Raw genomic sequence first — 19,852 nt, 5'->3', positions numbered from 1 at the left:
GAAACTAGACTCAGGAGAAGATGACTGTATTATATAAGATAATGTAACTCGTAACTGAAACAATACAATCTACTTATCACTTCCCCTCTGGTTACGTAAGGGAGAGGGAGTTTATTAAGAAGCAAGGTGTCCAAATTTAGTTCTAATCTCACTGACTCTGCATAGTATTCTCCTTTAGGAAAAATTCCTTTTAATATTTAAAACACAAAGATTCTAACGAAAAACACACAAAACCAGTATGAAGAACAAAGATTTAAAGGAATGTTCCTTCACAATTATGTAATCAAAATCTCGTTAATACTTTATGCAAGATTCGAATATTTTGTACTTCTACATTTTTTTTAGAACACATACTCCATATATTATTTTGATTCATGAAAGGAACAAAAGCACAGGAATGCTAAGATTCTAGAACTTTTACTTCAGAATATGTTCATCAAATGAGACACAAGATGACTTTTACAGTCAATCCTTTGTACTCAAAGGAACAGATTTTATTTTATTTTCAAATTGCATTTTTAACCAAGAGACAGTACTAAAAATTGGACGTATAATAAAACATCCGAATCCTTAATTTACTGTGATTATTATGAGAAATAAGGAAGTTTCAAATAATACTTTGAAATTTTTACAGCTTCAAAGAATAGTCTGCTTAATTTTCGTACAAAACCAAAAACAGACGCATTTTTCGAACTGTTTAGCAAGTTTTAGAATTCCATTCGCTATAATTTACCTAAGCAATGAAACCTCAGGTAAAATATGTCTAGTAGACCTCAGTTTCACACATAAGTAGAATTGTAGCGAAAGTTAGGGAATCTGAATTACAAGCCAAAATTTAAACAAGAAATATTCTGCAGATATGACAGTAGTATAATGTGTTTTACTCACATTCCTCTATTGGGTCTATATAACCCACGCTGTTTGGTACAGTGTGATAGTAAAGTGATGAATTCTTCTCGTTCCAGGGCCCAGCCAATGCCTCCTTTGAGGTGTTCTCCAGGGGAAACACTCGGGCCACGGCACGGACGAGGCCTTCCTTTTGCCCCAACATGTTTTCCTTTAGTTTCACGCAGTGAGCAGAGGACAGCGTTCCTAGTAGCGGGTCGCATCTTGCACGGGACTACAACAAATACATACACAATGAGAATGAGAATTCCTGGGTTGGTAGTCTCATCTTGAATCTGTAAGAGAAAAAAATCCGATACAAGAGTACAATACATTTCATTTTTAAACACTACAGTATTCTTTCATGCTGCTTATATTTATCACTATCTTAAGCTTCTACAAATATTACAAATTATGGTTGTAATGATAACAGAGGAGGAGCAGAGAGCAATTAAATTTCGAACTAAATCACAAAGACGAGTTGGACGCAACATTAAACGGACGTAATAAATGAAGTGCGTTACAAAATGTAACTGAAATTACAGGAACTATTTGCAAAACTAAATTTCGAAGAAACTAAACGTGAACTGAAACAGAACCAAAACAGAACGAAATAAAAAGAGCAGTCAAGATGTTATTCTGCATATAAAACCATTGCCATGCAGAAAACTCAAAATTTAAGAGTTTAGAGGGAAAACACTAGCAGTGTAGTATTGTGGTTGTTTTGACTGAGCTAATTATTGAAATAGATAATAGTTTTGTTCGATCTAAAAGTAATTTGAACGAACTAAAAGTAATTTGAACTAAATGCAACAATCGATATTTTTGTCAGATTAATTATAAAGAAACTTACGGTAAAAATGTAATTATTTTAAGTTTCAAAGGAGTTTTTTGAACCAAGTAGGCCTATATGTTTAGAAAATAAACTCAATTTAAGTATTCATACAAAATGCTATGTCAACAAGCATCGCTACATAAAAATATTTCAAAGAATTAAATGTTGCGTTATGTTTTACCTTCAAATTATTGTATATTAAGGAATATGCAAAGTAAAGAATTTTTACCAGTAATATAATGAAGGTCTGGTCTAGTGTGCCCCAGAGCCATCTAAACAGTTGCCACAAGAACAAATCACAACAGCAGCACTACCCTACATTCAAGTTATCACTCGTTTATTTTAAATTCCGTATTTAAATTTTAATAAAATATTTAATAAAATAAATATACTACAAATGTTATGTAATTTGAACACATTTTGAATTACATTGCTTTATATCAGCAGAAGAAATGAGAAATTATTCTAGGGAAGTTAAGAAGTTGTCTTCAGTCTTAGTTGAAGATTAGAAGAGAACTCCAGTATATTAAAAGAACATATTATATTATGATGCTGTATGTAAGTAAATAAATAAATACAGGTGTGTGTAATATTAACTTGCAATGACCCTGTTAACAACATGTCATTTTAGAAGTATTAAACTTACGGAGAGAAAAATACAAATCTATAAATTCCGAACCTTCAGAGATTGGTTGTAAGTTATGTAACTATTGCTTATAAAATGTTATGAATATTGAAACTAGTATGTGTGTGTGTTTGTGTGTGGGGGGGGGGATTAGGGGGGAGGAGAGATGTGGGATTGGATTATAAGAGCAAGATGTGAAGTGAGATTGAGAATGTGTGTGGTGAGGTACCGTTCAGGATGTATTGGTATGGTATGGTATGGTATGGTATGGTGAGTGAGGGTGTTGAGTGCATCAGTGCCTTCCAAAGTCATGGTTTTGAAGTAAATGTCATTACCAGCATAAAATCTTGAAGCATGTCAGATATGTAATTTTTATAACAATTGTGTGCGTGATTTTATTCCTACCTATTTTTTCCGCTTAATGTAATGACCCATTATGAAGTTTAATAATAAGTTGAAAGTCCGTAAAAAAAATCAAATTCTTCCAAAATGTCTGGCCAAATTGTCCAGCATATACATTTAAAATTCAAAAAATGACTAAAGTTGTCAAATTGAAAGTAACTAACCACACTGAACAACACATGGTCCAATGTAGCCAGGTGAACTGTCACTATCACGAGACAATCCTCAACTGATGATGTAGGGTAGGTATAGTTCCAACGACAAGTGCAGCCGGTCTGGGGCAACACGGCCTTCCCCTACACGACTGCCATCTTTCTGAATCATCCTCCCTACTTACGTCATCCCCACTCCTACCAACTACATTCCTATCCCCTCCAATACCCAACTTTGCTCCCACCATGCTCACTGCTTCCCCTCCCTAACACACTCAACAAGTTCAAACATGAACGAAATTGCACAACATTACACAAGCCAAGAAAGGAATAAATTTTTAGCGATGTTCACTGCCAAGATCACAAAAGAGTCACAAATTTATTGCTTCAAAAATTCTGGACAAAATTACAATAAACATTACTATAAAAAGAAATTCTTAATAGCTTTCAAAAATTAATTATGTGAACCATTGTTATTCTCTATATCAGAGTAGCCATCTTTATCTTAGTCCAGCAGGATTACATCTTAAGCATAGAAAAAAAAGTACTTCATATACAATTAGCCGCAATATTACTATGTCTTGTATTAGATACAGACTCTTGCTGATTTTGGAACTGTATGATATTCTAAATTATTTTTACAGACACAGTTAAAAAAAAAATAAAAGCGTCACGTCTTTTTATTTCTTTGCCAGCTGTGTAACCGCATCCAATGGTAAAGCATTATAGATTTTGTCCATTTTTGAAGCACAATAATATAATTTGCCGGTAACTAAGCAGTTTCATATATTCTGACCCATTTACTGTAAGGTTCACTGACCCCTGTAATACATGAACTATTCCCAGTCTAAACCATCAAACACTTACCAGAAGCAAAGTATACGAAAAAATAAATTGCCAATTCTCATACATAACTAAAATAAATCTGGTTACCTTAATTTTAAACGAGATCATATTTGGAAACCTGGAAACAAAATTGTTACAGTTTTTAAATTAAAAGGTATGTTAAAATCAAAACCTGGATTACATGATCATAAAATGATGTTTACCATATTAACAGCTATGAATCTTCTTGCATAATATTCTCTTGTCGTGTACTAATTATCTCCGAAGATATCCAGATGTGATATGTACACGTATTAATTACGAACACTGGTTTCACACACAGTCTTTTAACATTTTGTGTTTTGAAAACAACCAAAGCAAATGAAATACTAGAAAACTTTTTAAATTATGAATTGTTGTTCTACATTTTACTTTAACAAAATTTAATAAACTCTCAAAGAGGAAATATTTGCAGTGAAACTTACATTCAATTCACCGTGTTGTCTAAAAGAAATGGTGACTTCTTGTAGTCACAGTTCAAGGGGAAAGTTGAGAATATCTCAACCTGAAACAAGCAAATGTAATTGTTTTATTACACAAATGCATAAATTTAAATAACTGCAAGAGTTATAGTGATCCAGGGTAAAAATACTAATTTTTACTTCATTTGTGTTATATTTTTGGTCCAGCGAAAATACTCGTCTTATACGAAAACAGTCGTCTTGTTGTTCATTCATACCGAGGATCACTACAGCTCAGTCAAATAACTTTTTAACATACGTACGAATATAAAACACCTTTATTGTAACAAAGTGCATATCCTACAGTATAATGTATACTTCCAGTCATTTACGAACTAAATAAATGTACGTATTTCCGTCTAGACAAGTCCATAATATACAAAATTCACATAATACCTACATTTTCTACCATTACCGGTTTAAAAAGTTATATGCTCAATAGGGTACATGCAGTTAATAATACAGTATTTCAGAAATCCATGCATTCGAATAAGTAATGTTTGTAACAATATAATGTGAAGCTAGTCTTGAACGACCAATAAAAAAAAGTTCCTGAAAACTGGTCATTCACAAAATGGATGCAAGTCAATATTTAAGAAATGCAATTAATAACAGCTTGTACATTCGTTTATATAAACGGGAAACAGAATCCACTTTACGAGCGGCTCAAAACTAGCTCTACTTGTATCCTGGTTACAAAATTTGTATTTCTAAATACAAAAAATGCACATACAGTTACTATTATTTGACTGCAAGTACCCCCCCCCCCTACATACTGTACAATATTTTGGAATGGTAAGTTTGACTAGGAAGAAAATTATTCACAATTCATCACCGTTGTATGCACTGGTAAAGAACAGTGGAATGAAACATATTATAAGTACAATTTCTTATTACAGTTGGGAAAGAGATAGAGAGAGGGGAGGGCGAAAGTAGGCTGTCGAAAAGTAGGATTGGCACAGGCTACGAGACCTAATGCTAATGATTTTATGTGTGGTTATAGAATAACTCTTCTCGGGTTCTCAGCCAGGTGAGTTCGAGATTAGATTCCAAGCTTTCGACGGCTAGCTCTGCCATCTTTTACAGAGCTAGCCGTCGAAAGCTTGGAATCTAATCTCCAACTCACCTGGCTGAGAACCCGAGAAGAGTTATTCTATATCAAACGCCGGGAAAGCCTCAAGTCATAGATTATGCGTAGTTGTTTGGGAAGTGTTGGGGTGGGGGACAATCATACACTATGTAGATATTCTGAATTTCCTAAGCATGTTGTGGTCACGGTATTTGGATGTATAAATCTTACTAGTCTAGTGTGTCCATGCATAATAAGTTAAAAAAAGTACTGTGTTAACTTCAATTAAAACACTCACAGAGACGTTAACTGTCTTCACAAAATTATTTGATAAATTACCGGTACACAAAGTTTTCTGGAATAGGGACTCTCAATTCACTTAACAGAAACAAAAGGAATAACTGCAGCTGCATGGATATATTAAATTTAATTTCACGCAAAGAAACTACTTAAATGCCAGTTAATTTGAAATGTCAATGTTTATAAAATATATCAGTCTTTATTAAAGATAATATTTACAACTTCTTGCCATTTTTTTTGCTCTGGAGGGCTGGCTCAGGACCTCGCTGAATGAGGGTAGTTTTGGAGTGTTAGGGGAACGATGATAACGGTGAGAGGAAAAAGATAGAACGTCGAGAAAAACCCCTTGCGCCCGCTTTGTCCACAACATGTTTCTCCATGACCTAGGCGGGGATCGAACCAGGGTCGCCACAGTGGAAGACAAAGGCCAACCGCTTGGCCACGTTAGCAGCATTGTGTTACTACAATTTAACAAATACCTGGCTTCGCTTGTCGAAAAAAAAACCGCAATTAGGTCAACGCGCAGCGAGGTCAACAACCTTGAACAATACCTTCCTCAATCTACCATCGCAGCGAATTTTCAGGGGCAACTGATACTGTGTTTTACCTCACAATCAGTGCCACAGTGGTGTAGTCATTAAGTAATATTACTTATACCAAAATATTGAGAAATGCTATACTTGCACCATTTAATTTTTACACACGCATTCACCTAGAAGTAACTAGCGTTAGCAGTGAATTATAAATTTGGTTTTGTGACGCGTATTGTTGAACGCATTCTATGTGCAATGGTGGGTTTTTTTATATATATTCTCAGACTAGTGTATAAAAACATTAACACTACACCTAACGATTGAAACACTCCCACTACTGTAAACAATAAGGAAAAACGGGTGAAGGGGATAGATTATAATTTCAAGACCAGAAATCGTAATGTTTTCATAATTAAGTGAAACAAATATAAAGAAAAGATCAAATTCTGAAACTTCCAAATATCAGACTTTCACAATTCTTGATATTGAGACAAATATCATGTGTGGAATTTATTATACAGTAGAAGAATTAAAAGCTCAACACTAAACTACAAGCTTCTATTTTGGGAGGTGGGATGTGCAGGAGAAACGATGAGATTTTACAATATCATTGAATCTCCGAAATACAACTGTTAGGGTTATAGTAGTTAGAACTAAAATGAACAATTACGTAAGCTACAGGTGAAGAAGAATCATATGTCTGAAACATCTTAACATTTAATTTTTTTGGAACAATATCAAACAACGAATTTATGTTAAAACTAATAAGTCCACTGCTGTGGAGTAACGGCCAGTGCGTCTGGTCGCGAAACGAACGGGTCCGAAATTGAATCCTGGTTGGAGTAAGTTACCTAGTTGGGATTTTTTCCTAGGTTTTACCTCAACCAATTGCAGCAGAATTGCTGGTTAACTTTCGGCGTTGGACCCCGGACTCATTTAGCTATCATTAATTCACATATCATCCATACCATAGCCCGGGTTAAGTTCACGGTGCAACGTGTTGTATTTTTACAACAGCACGGCCGTTCGGGTACCCAATCATTCACAAATTGGAGTGGTAAGCACAATAAGCCTCAGGCTGCAGTGAAAGCCTTCGGGTCCCCCCTTCGTACATGAGAAAAAACCGTGCTAATAAAAGGTCTGTCTGATTTCCTTTTGGAAACAAAAGCCAGAATGACTAAAATGCGATACTCCCAGTAACAAAATTTTCATTTTGTACCTATGGGCACCTACGTAAAGGTGACAGAGAAAGAGCCGGCGTCTCCAACAAAATTTGTATCGAATTATTATTGCCACTTGCAATCAGATTCGCTAACAGAAAGTGGATTTTTAAAACCAGATTAGTTTATTTGGGTAAATTAACAAATGGTTGGCCAAAATTTATTTTTAGGACATATATTTTACATCAATTTATAACCTAATCCTGGACGCGACAGCCCAGAGACCACAGTCATCAAGACTGCTGGCCTCGCATCTACATACACAACGTGAATTAACCCAAACAGTAGGGGTGCGCGCCCAGGCATGACGCCTTAGAGTAGACCACGACACTACGGCGAGCAACATCAATTTATAAGACCTGACAATGTAATCTACATCAATTTAAATCAAGTTTTTGCCAATAAATCACTTGCAAATGTGTTTACATTAACGGTTAATTCCCAAGTGGTTAGCCTCTCTGCCTTCCACCGTGGCGACTCGGGTTCGATGCCCGAAGGAATTTGTGATTGACAAAGCGGCCTCGAGGGTTTTTTTTTTTCTCCGAGGTTCTCCCGGGAGAAATTAGAGCACGGAAAGTTCAGGTGATTGTATTATACCTATGCAGACCACTCTAGCCTCTACAACAATATCTGCTTGGGGGTGAGTGGTCATACACAGGAGTACGGGCAGTTCCGCACGTTTCCCTATGCAGACCAGTCCCAGTCCACCTTCTACCGCTTACAAGCGAACATTCTCATGGGGGCAGATAGTTATTTTTTTTCTTCCATCATGTTAATAATGTCAAAACAAGTGCTTATACAAATTTTGGCCACTCGAGTGCAATTACGAGGCCGTGAAAAAAAAATGTTTCCCTAGGGCCGCTTACAGAAAGAATTTTATGGAAAGATTTATTGGAACAGATACAGCAATTATTCAACTATTTTCAACATATTCCCCATCGGAATTTGAGACATTTTTCATACCGTGGGATCAACTTTTATGTCCCTGTCATTCCACCCGAGATCGGAACCAATGTGTGACAGCCGTCTGCACCTCTCTGTTGATCCCACGGTTTGACAAAAGTCTCAATTCCGATGGGGAATATATTGAAAAATGGCTGAACAATTCGACCCTCCCAAGTACTAACATTGTAACTCAATTTTTTATGGTTTTGAGTTGTCCTAGTTAATATGGTCTTAAATTGTTTCTTTTTCTCCCAGTACTATCATTGTATAGCTATAAACCTTCCCAATTGTTTGTGAAATCTTATTGTTACTCTACATTTTTGTATACACTAATTTACACGATCATTTTAAAACTTCATTTTCGTCTTCTGAAAAATGTAAAAATTGAGTTACAATGTTAGTACTTGGGAGGGTCCAATTATTGCAGTATCTGTTCCAATAAAAGTTTAAAATGAAACTGTTTTCTTTCTGTAAACGCTCCCAGAAAAACTTTATTTTTTTCACGGCCCTCGTTAATTGCGCTCAAAGTACTTGTTTTGACATTAACATGGTGGAAAAAAAATTAACTTTTTTCTCCCCCCCCCCCCCATGAGAATGTTTGTTAGGCCACATTCAAGTTTTCCTACCAAAAAGATATCACATTATTACCAAAATAATAAGCGAGAGGTCCAAGAGAAATTGTTAGGGCAACTGACAATATACTTCATTCTTATTATGCTTATAGGTTAACAACATTGAAAACGCAATGCTAGGAATTCGTCCTGGACCATAAGAATATACAGGTAAATATTTTTCGTACCAGATCTCACGGAAGCAAAAAATGTTCTTTCGTGTCATACATTTAAATGACTGATTTACCTCGGTAATGTTCGCTATACTGGTAATTATATCTGCTGCGAAATCGACTGAGGTGGTTACGACATAAATCAAATTATATCCGGAATTAATAGTCGCGATAACCAACATTACAAAGGTAATTTGGCAGTGAGAAGTAATGAAGAAATCATTAGTGCACAGGAATGAGAACGTTGAGTGGAAGAAAGCAGATTTCACAGCAGACATAATTATCGCTTTGGCGAACATTTAGTTATTTTGTATCTAGACTGATAATAAAATTATGCCCTAAGTCTAAACAAATTTGAATATTTGTTGATGTGGTTACAAATGAAACCAAACTGAAGTTAAAACCCTATGATTAATACAACAACAAGAGCTCTTTGTACATATTATATGGTATACAAATAAGTTGCCTCTAAACAGAACATCAATAGCATGCGACTAGACTTGCACTAATTTTGTGCGGAGAATTTCCTCCCATCGTTAACAAAAAATCTAACGTGTATAAAAAAAAAAATATAAAATGAAATTGAAAATACCCATATCGCTAGCTTAATAAACCTCTTTTTTAAATCACTATGTGGGGGGGGGGGATTGAAGTATAGCCTCTTTAGCGTAGTTTTTTTTTTTTAATTGCTGAAAAAACCTACAACCGATTGCTTACAACTCTTCTGACCGAAGTGAGAAAGAATCTAGCCACGTTTTCTTCTCATCTTGCAAAGGGATAAGTAGGCCTACTACATAACTTTGAAAATCAGTAATCAATCTCGCAATAAAATCAATGAAATAGAGCGTTAAAATCTGAAAATCAGTAATCAAACGCGCAATAAAAACTGAATGAAATAGAGCGTTAAAATCAATAACTTCAACTTTAACTTTGATAAAAGATTAAATACCGAAGCCACACCTGCTATCCCCATCACAAAGCACCCGCTCAAAACTGTTTCTACAAATGTTAGCACCTCACGCTAAAAAGTATTTTTTTGTTTGCAATGATCAAATGTTTAAATAAGGAAAACTAAGAAATATTATCCCATTATTATTGCTAGTTAGCATTCCCGACCAAAAAACCCCACTGCTGTTCAAGGAAAATACAAACCACTTCCTCCAACGGTATTGCACAACTATAACTCGGAATCATGCAATATTTAGTTCATACTGAACTAGGATTAATTTAAAAACTAAAAATGTATTATCTAACTCGCTATTAATTACCTTAATATAATAGTAATTCAAATTAGCACTCGTGAAAAGTAACACCTCTCCCCCCCCCTCCCCCAACACTACACACATTTTTAACACATTTTCATACTATATCCGCACTGAAGTGGACTTCATCATGCAAAATAAATACGATACTTAACATTTACACTGTATAAAATAATCCATAATATGAACTTATATCCGATTTACAAACATTACAGAATCTATAAATAAAAAAAAAATATTGACGTACATTGGAAACGTAGCTACTACGTACTACTTCGTATTCGCCATATTATTGATTGTCACATTCCTGCTCATGAATTCAATGGTATGGTAATGAACCAATGCACAAATTAGTAAAATTGCTGAAACAACTATTATACAAGTTTTTACAAGAATATGAAAAATGTGAAACTTACCTTCCCAGTATGAAATTCGAGAGGTTACGAAATTCACACTAAACGAATGGGCCGACAAGTATTCACGCAGATTCAGATTTTACAAGCAATAAAAGCAATTTTCAGACTTAGAAAGCAAAATAAGGCGCCGGGAGTATTATCGCCCTATAAGAGATGTCAGCAATTTTCCAAATTATACACGACAAAATTGTGTTCCAACTTGTCCCTCCAGTTGCTCGTCGTGTTCTGTGCAAGTGCGAGCATGCAAGGTAGTTTTTACGTTTCCAAGTATCTCCAAAATCGTTCCATGACGTCAATGTGGACCAATGACCGCTGAATTATGATGTCACTTTGAACCAACCAGAAGACAGGAAGATTAAGGCTACCTCTCGAATCGACCAATACCAGAGAGACCCGGCAAGGAATTGCAACGTTGCCAACAAATATACGTCGCTCTTTCCCCGTACAGTCACTGACAGCAACAAGCTTTCATTTTCCTGTAGAGCAAAACCGGACTACATCTAAAGCAGTTGTATGAAAATATTACAGTCTGCAAATAATTCCCTCTAACATGAATGTCACGCAGCTGTTTAACTGTAGGCTACATGGTCATCGTAATTGTAATATTGGTTTCGCATGCAGAAGTTAAATCAACAGTCTACGTTCTGCCAATGAAGCATGAATTCGCAGTTTAGCATATACGCTGATATGCTAGTGTACGTATTTTCACTGAGTCATCAGAAATGCTCTCTTCTCTTGTCTGAGTCCCACATGACCTGCCTGTGATGCGGGCAGAGTAACTCGATAGACAAATTGAATTCCTAGGCGCGTAAATAAATTAAAAGAGGTGTTCATATTACGCGTAATAAAGCTGCATCATTAAATCAAAATTGTATCATAAAACGTTCTCTACTGTCATTTATTGATCTTAGAAATACTATACTGCTATTTCATACATTTCATAAACTAAATTCACACATTCTATTCCGTGCAGGAATTAACAGTGTTTGTAGTTTTAAGTGAACCTTCTGAAAAAACTGCTACAGCTTCTGCCATTGGATTTTATACATCACTGTCGTAGTGGTAGTAATCTATTATTATTATTATTATTATTATTATTATTATTATTATTATTATTATTATTATCATCATCATCATCTAACAGAGTTTATATGTATAACAACTCCCTGCGTCCAGTTAATATACTCTATAATAATTAATACTACGAATAATAAAAAAGTATAGGCCTAAAAAAATTCATGACCATGTCCGCTGATAACATGTCCTTGGGAAATATCAACACACAGCACATTCAGTTTGCCTCTGTTTTTTGCATGCAGATAAGAGTGTTATATGAAATATTAAAATTACTGTTACATAACCATTCAGTACCACTAGTCAAATGGCTGGAACGGCGGATTTCCACAACTCATGTTCAAATCGCGAAGACGGTAACTGAACGCAGGACTCTGTTAATAAATAATAACATTCATAGGTAACATCGCCTGTTGTTTATGCAACTAGCGTAACCTTGGTGTATCTAAGGTTGCATTGTATTCTACGACTGCTACTAGAATAGGATAACTACGATATTCTACACTGTCATTTCGTATTCGATGATAGTCTATCGCAGCTTTTAAGTTATAACTAACTATTCCTGGCTGAAATAAAGTAGCATATAAGCAGAAGCGAATGTGATCTTCCTGCACTGAAGAGAAATCCCTCCCGCCTTCCTCTATAAATCGCAACCCTACTATATTACCACTACCACCAACACTTCAATAATATAATAATAATAATAATAATAATAATAATAATAATAATAATAATAATAATAATAATAGTTTTCAACTAAAATAGACAGCAGTAAAATAATACGAAACCCCTATTATGTGCCGTAAGATAGATGATCATTTTGGCTGGAAAAGTCGCGAATATCGGCAGGAAAATGAGAGAATTAAAATAATAGTGCAGTACTTCCAATTTCTTTACTATTCGTCGGAATTTTAACCTGGGTCCTCGGCGTGGCATGCCGACATTCCAGTCATGGGTAAACGTACAACATAAGATTATTTATTTATTTATTTATTTATTTATTTATTTATTTATTTATTTATTTATTTATTTATTTATTTATTTATCGGTATTTACTTATTACCGGTATAATAATAATAATAATAATAATAATAATAATAATAATAATGACAACAATCGAACAATCAGTGCTTTTCTTCTGGCGAACAAGATGATGGAACTCTGTGTAGGATATAATTATTATATCTTACTGGGAGATGATTACTATCCACCGTCGTTTTTAACCTCCTTTTCGCCCAACATTTAGTCTTTCTAGGCCTAAGCGGAGTTCAAAGAAAAATTAATTAACACATTTATGAAAAATACAATAAAAAGGTGTCGGAGGCGCGTTCCACCAGAAAAGAATCACTGATGATAATAATAATAATAATAATAATAATAATAATAATAATAATAAAGTTAGAGCCGCCCTTTCTAAGGGTTACCATGAATCCAAACAAGATAACATTTCATTTTATGTCTGCTAAATGCATTAATATAATGACTGGTTTTGTTTTGTTTAACTTTTGAGTGGGCAGTTATCACTTTCAATAAGTTATTCATTTTAATTTTAAGAATATGAATCATTATGTACCACAATAAAGGAGTATGTTAAGATTTATAAGCCCATGTCCTCGAGATAGCTGTGAAGGCCGAAACGGTTGACAAGGTCAACTGAAAATCTTGTAATAGAGCTCCTCTTGTTCAAAAAAGCAACCCAATCATTCAATTCTAGGTATTATATTTGTGTGAAAAATATAACACACAAGGATGGTAATGATGTTTCCCTCTCCCACCCGGAGATTTAAATCTTGTCCTTGAGTGTCTCCGCTTTCAAAGCGTAGGCCTACCGTTGGGTCAATTATGTATCCCTTATTTCTCTGTCAATTACAACTACAGTATGTATGTCTACTCTCTAGTGGAAACCTTCATTTGAAATACAATGAATCTCTTCATGCACTTCAAACTTGTTGCAGTCTTGCAAGCAGTTGGCAATTGAGCTTCTTACTCTAATGTGGCGATTTATTCCAATTCTACAGAAGCCAAGCACATGTGGTAAGGTTTCAATCTCATTGCACATGCAGCAATGGTTTGCTTTACTTCTGTCCGAGACACTTCCTACAGTTATTAAGTGGGCATTCATTTTTACTGCATTATTATTATTATTATTATTATTATTATTATTATTATTATTATTATTATTATTATTATTGATTCAAAATAAAACACAAAGTCCAAGATTGATTATACGTTGAAGCATGATAATGTAGCCAAATTTTGCGCAAAAATCTCCCTTAAATATTTGCTGTTAATAGGAAATATAATCAATACAAGATATTAGAAAATTATTCAGCAATGCTGTACTGGGATAGAAGTATGACAGATGGAACAATTGAACATAACAGACCAGACGCACTATAAACTTAACAAATCGATATTTCTGGTAAGTCCTAGATGTAACAATATTCCAAACATCACATTCACAGCGGGCATATACAACTGAAATATTAACATATACTGATTTGGGAACTGATATAGAACAACTCTGGAAGATAACAGATGTGTATATGTTGCCAGTAGTCGTAACAGAAACAACTATAATTACATACACTTCATGAGTTCATGACGCTATTAGATGCTTGGATATCAGCAAGAGCACATTCATGTTAATATACAAGGCTAATGAGTACGTGTTTTTTCATAACATCGCTCTACGATTCTTCAGCAAAACTCATGAGTCACAGTCAGCAAGCAGACATAATAACTACTGTTTACTACTAGTTGACTTGACTCAGTTGACTGAACCTCACCTTGGTCTACTGAAACCCGATAAGTCATAACTATAAAAAGTCACGAAGAGTGAAGTAGTTTTGTAGTAATAGTAGTAGTAGTGAAAAGTGGCATGAGGTAACAAATAATAATAATAATAATAATAATAATAATAATAATAATAATGACAAGAACCGATGGATGTGATTTTCTGACCCGTTCCGTCGCTTGGGATTCTCAGGTCACACATAGCTTCGCCAAGGCCACCACCACAAATACAGCACGACATGTGGGCGGGTATGACTGTGCACTTCCTCTTCACGAATCGAAACGATCAAACGAACTCTGTGTACAACAGTAATCGTATTGATGTGTGGAAAATAAAATTAGGGATATACATTTATTGCTTACGTTATGATATAAAATGGATAAACTTTAACGTTCAAATGGTCTTTACTTATTATTTCTTTACTTAAAATATACTGTATATTGTATTGTTTCTTTTACGACCGACACCTACACCATGTTCAATCCCGGTTCAAATTGGAATTTCTAAAGAAAATTGTCTGTTTATGTTCCTAAGATTGCTCCCTGTGTCATTACTCAACCGATTATCTAACATTAGATCATAAAAAGGTCAGGCTTAATCAATCTACTCACCCAACTGTACTACAGTAATAGTGTATCTTCCTACATACTGTATGGTCGGAACATAATCTGACCATCCACATAAAATTAAATCAGGCAACAATATAAAAAATTTTATCACGAAGTTGATACATTCTTCCTCATTCGTTTTATGCATTTCACAACTCATTTCTTTCGAAAGTTATTATTATAGTACACTTCCTCGAACTATTGTGTGAAGATATAAAATGTGTTTTAACGAAAACTACAACTAATTTTTCATACAATAATTAATTTCTCAGAAACACTGGAGCTTGAGAACTTAGCGCCCAGCTCATTTAATTTACCTCTTATCTAAATGCAATAAACAAAATAAAGTACATACTTTGAGACGATTTCTAGTTCTTCGCCATTTTCATTTTGTGTTTTTAACTTCAAATAAAGACGCATTAATTATCTAATAAAAATACTGTATTTCTTGTGCATCTTTTGTGGGTAAATTTAATCGGAGATACATACTGGGGAGAACCAATCGTTCAGCAAAAATGCCTGTACACAGACAAACGGACGGACAGACACACATGGGAAGCTGAAAAAATGTGAATTTCGACAAAAATTTCGAAATACGATCGATTTTTGCAATAACAATACTCTTTATAATAATAAAAAACACAAAATAGTACCAAGATTAATTGATACTAAGATACTGTTGTACCTATTAGGTACTCAGTACTGTATTTATAAGCGTACAATTTTCGCTTTTTGGCCTCAAAATAGGTCTTAAAATTTGGCTACGTCTTATGCAACGAAGAGACAACCATGCACATTCCATTTGTTTCCTTCCAACGCCTTTGTAAGTGAATTTGCAGGCTTCTGAAAGATCAGCGATTTTTTTTAGAAAAGTGTTTCAATTTCTGGGTTATGTCTTATATAAGGAATTTTGTTACCACACCAAAACAAAGGACATCGATCTACGTATAAAACGTAGATATCACATATTTTTCAATGTGTTTTACGCGTCGTTTTGCGGCAGTTCACTTATTTATAATGTTACGAATGATTATTTGTGGATTTTTATACTGCAAGTTTTTTAATCGTCGCTTAAAACATAATGAATTAATGTCCACTCAGATAATATAAATGTCCATTCCCTGCATTGCAGACATTTTTTAAATCCAAAAAGTAAGACATTCCACTATATTTGTAAATCTTACGGTTTAAGTAGATAATATAATTAAGTTTGGATATATTCACATAGAATAGCTACAACAATATTATTATGAGTGTTGTAATCGCTTCCTACTATATTTTGTCTAATGCTAAAGTACCATCTTAACAGACTTTGCAACAATAATGACGTATGAAAAGAATGTACAAATTATCGCTTCTGAATGGTCCTACGACCTAGCCTTTGACGAAAGGCGATTCTGATAAAATCAAGATTTGTCTAATGCTAAAGTAACATCTTAACAGACTTTGCAACAATAATGACGTATGAAAAGAGTGTACAAATTATCGCTCCTGAATGGTCCTACGACCTGGCCTTTGACGAAAGGCGATTCTGATCAAATCAAGATCCGTTATTTTGCTATTTTCCGTAATAATTAAGATTAGGTTAATTTTACAAATTAAATTATAATTTCTGGTGAAGCTGTAAATTAGATTCGTAGATGATTTTACATTTTTACAAAAAATAAAATCGTGTGTTACGTTAATTAATTGTAACTCAATTCCTACGTGTCTTTACGTTCTAAAATTTTTCTCTGAAGTTTTCGAGTAGAGATTCTATAGGCCAACGTTAGTTAATAATGTCTCTGCAATAATTTTTGGAGACATATGACCCTATCGTACATTGTTTAATGTTCCACTTGATCTTCTGTAAAATAATTAAAAGAGCCGATGTTGAATAACATTTTAGCAGAATTGATTTCATGTGCATCATCCCCGGATAAGACAGCTCATATACATAGACTACTACTATAAATAGACCTGAATCCGTCGATGGTTAAAATAAATGTAAAATAGCCTACACGGCATATCGGGGGGGGGGAGCTTTTTCGGTATAAAGAATTCTAAAACGTGCATTTCTCTTAAAATCTCGAAAAAAATTCAGAATCATATCTCTTTTCGTGAGCAAATGAAAGAAATGTAAAGTGCAAAATACGACTTGAAAAAAAAAACACCGATTGTGTATCAGAATGATACGAGAAGGCCAAATATTAATTTGATAATAGTAACTAACAATTATCTAAATAAGTTAGTATTTTTCTAGAACAGCAGACCTACCCTATTTTGTGATAAGATAGCCGTTATCTATTTTGAATCTGAATAAGCTGAAGTCCTGAGAGTATTTATTATTACAAGCATCAGAAATTGGTACAGGAGTTTCATATCGATCCCGATACTTCACTTGTAAGTGAACATGAATATATTTAACTGTTAGACCTAATAGAAATTTTACGCTCTGATGGTGATCCAACAAGATATTTTTTGTGCACTGCTTCAATACAATTTCATTCCAGAGGCTCCGCAAGAAGTATCTATTTTTTTCATTACACGAAACTTTTACATCACTCTTTTCTGGCCCTTTATTATTACATACATTACTTGCAATAACAATACTAATTTGATCAGTATCAGCAGTTAGTATATGCTTCTTGAATTGCTGAACAATTACTGTAAGTTAAAAATAAGTCTAATTTCTTTCCTATAGGAATAAGAGGTCATTGTGACTATTATAGTCCATTTCATGCAGTAAAGGGAAGGGAAGAAGTGGAAATGATGTAATATCTAATACTCTCTACTATTACCACCCCGTTTATCTCTCAATGAATTTTTACTTTTAGGTTAGTAAAATAAATTATTATACTTCAATTCTTACATGTTTGATGTTTTTTGATGATGATGCAGTGGAATTATAAATTCAAATAATGCACTTCAAACACATAAAAATAAACAAGACTGTCTTTGAGGAAAACATTCGCATCCACCACACACGATTCTTTACGTTACAATGGCATATTCTCATTCTCATTGCAGTGTTGAACATCGCAGGTGGCCTGCAGGAAGCAGAAATTTCCTGGCCAACGAAAACCAAACAACGTGGAGTTTCTACCGTCACTCTTACCGAGAGACTGAGGAATTTACAGGGGGGAGATGACATCCAGAAAGACGACTACCTCGCCAAAAAGCTGATGCAACAATTGTAATCCCAACATCAATGTTGGCAGTAATGGAGAATCACATGCGCAGCATCTCTGCTCATACTTTCATAAGCACAGACTATTCAATAACACAAGCGCGTGACTATTTGACAGAACGAAGTGCACAATATGGCAACGTCGCACAATCCCCTTCTCACTCTTCTCACCCATCTGACAATGACTAGCCAAAACATTTCGTAGAAATGACGTCATAGAGTCATGTGATTCCCCGAAACGATTCATGTTCCAACTTGATTGTGCTTGAACTAGGTCTGCTTTCTCGTGATTATGTATAAAAACTTTACGTGTATAAACGGCATACAGTTCTTACCTTTCTAAAATGCATCCGGTTCTACAAATACGGTCTACTTTTCCTTGTACGAACTTCCTCGTGTGAAGCTACAGACGAAAGATGTGATTATTGGATGTTTTGGTACTAAATTCCATTCCCATGTATTCGTCATTGCCTTACTACAGGGGGTCAATAACTTACATTACACAATGTGCAAATATTTAGCCTTGAATTATGAAGTATGCAGTGCTTTCAAAATCATAATATTATAGTGTGACCTCACATTTTTCACTGTATTATTTTTAGTTACAAACCTTGTAAGGTAACTTAGATAAAGAGATTTAATGTAGCTTATTTCCTAAAGATATTTCAATTTAAAAGTTGAGAATAAAATAAAATATTGTTATTACGCTTAAAATGTGTATACATAAGCTCATAAACGTGGGCTAAATTATTATTATTATTATTATTATTATTATTATTATTATTATTATTATTATTATTATTAGCCTGCTCCTTTGTCATCCATGAATCAGCAATACTGATATGTAGAGTATGTGGTTATTCTTAAACGCATTCCATCGATATTGGTCTCATTGAATGGTTTCTTCCGAGGTTTTCCCCAGCCGTGGGACTGAAGCCGGATGGTCTATGGAGAGTCCTCGCAATCAACCCCTTTGATTTGATTACCTGGTTGGGTTTTTCCGAGGTTTTCCCCAACCAAAAGGCAAATGCCGGGTAATCTTTTGGCGAATCCTCGGACCTCACCTCATCTCACTACATCTCGCCAAAATATTGTAAAAAATTGCACAAAATTGTAAAAATTGTAGAAAATTACTAAATTGTAAAACTGTAAACATTTGTAAAAATTGTAGTTGTAGGCCTAATATTGTAAAATTTTTACTTGTTCCACATTTTAAAGCTTCATTGCTCATGTAAGATCTATGGAATAAAATAAATGAATGAATGAATGAATGAATGAATGAATGAATGAATGAATGAATGAATGAATGAATGAATGAATAATGAATGAATGAATGAATTAAGTAGTGTGTATGTGTGTGTGTTTGGTATTATACCACTCGTATGTGGAAATAAATATTTCAATACCAATAATAAAATTGATGATCAGAG

General features: G+C 34.4%; 1 protein-coding gene across 2 annotated transcripts in view; it reads right to left on the bottom strand.

Moving 5' to 3' along the window:
* The window catches only part of LOC138694803 (uncharacterized), a 29,101-nt gene extending 10,747 nt beyond the window's left edge, over nt 1-18,354 (bottom strand). Inside the window, exons 1-3 of one of the 2 annotated variants that reach the window (XM_069818885.1) lie at nt 18,105-18,354; nt 4,210-4,289; nt 889-1,120 (exon numbers count right to left, since the gene is read on the bottom strand). In XM_069818885.1, coding sequence (XP_069674986.1) covers nt 889-1,051 — 163 coding nt within the window. In that variant the 5' untranslated portion in view covers nt 1,052-1,120; nt 4,210-4,289; nt 18,105-18,354. Of the gene's footprint in view, nt 1-888; nt 1,121-4,209; nt 4,290-10,774; nt 11,023-18,104 lie in introns of those variants that run through there. The other variant, XM_069818883.1, reaches the window with a different exon arrangement.
* Nucleotides 18,355-19,852: the final 1,498 nt, after the last annotated feature.

The sequence above is a fragment of the Periplaneta americana genome, chromosome 2 (genome assembly GCF_040183065.1).
Source record: "Periplaneta americana isolate PAMFEO1 chromosome 2, P.americana_PAMFEO1_priV1, whole genome shotgun sequence".
Taxonomy (NCBI): Eukaryota; Metazoa; Arthropoda; class Insecta; order Blattodea; family Blattidae; genus Periplaneta; species Periplaneta americana.
This window is presented reverse-complemented; position numbering and strand designations above follow the sequence as displayed.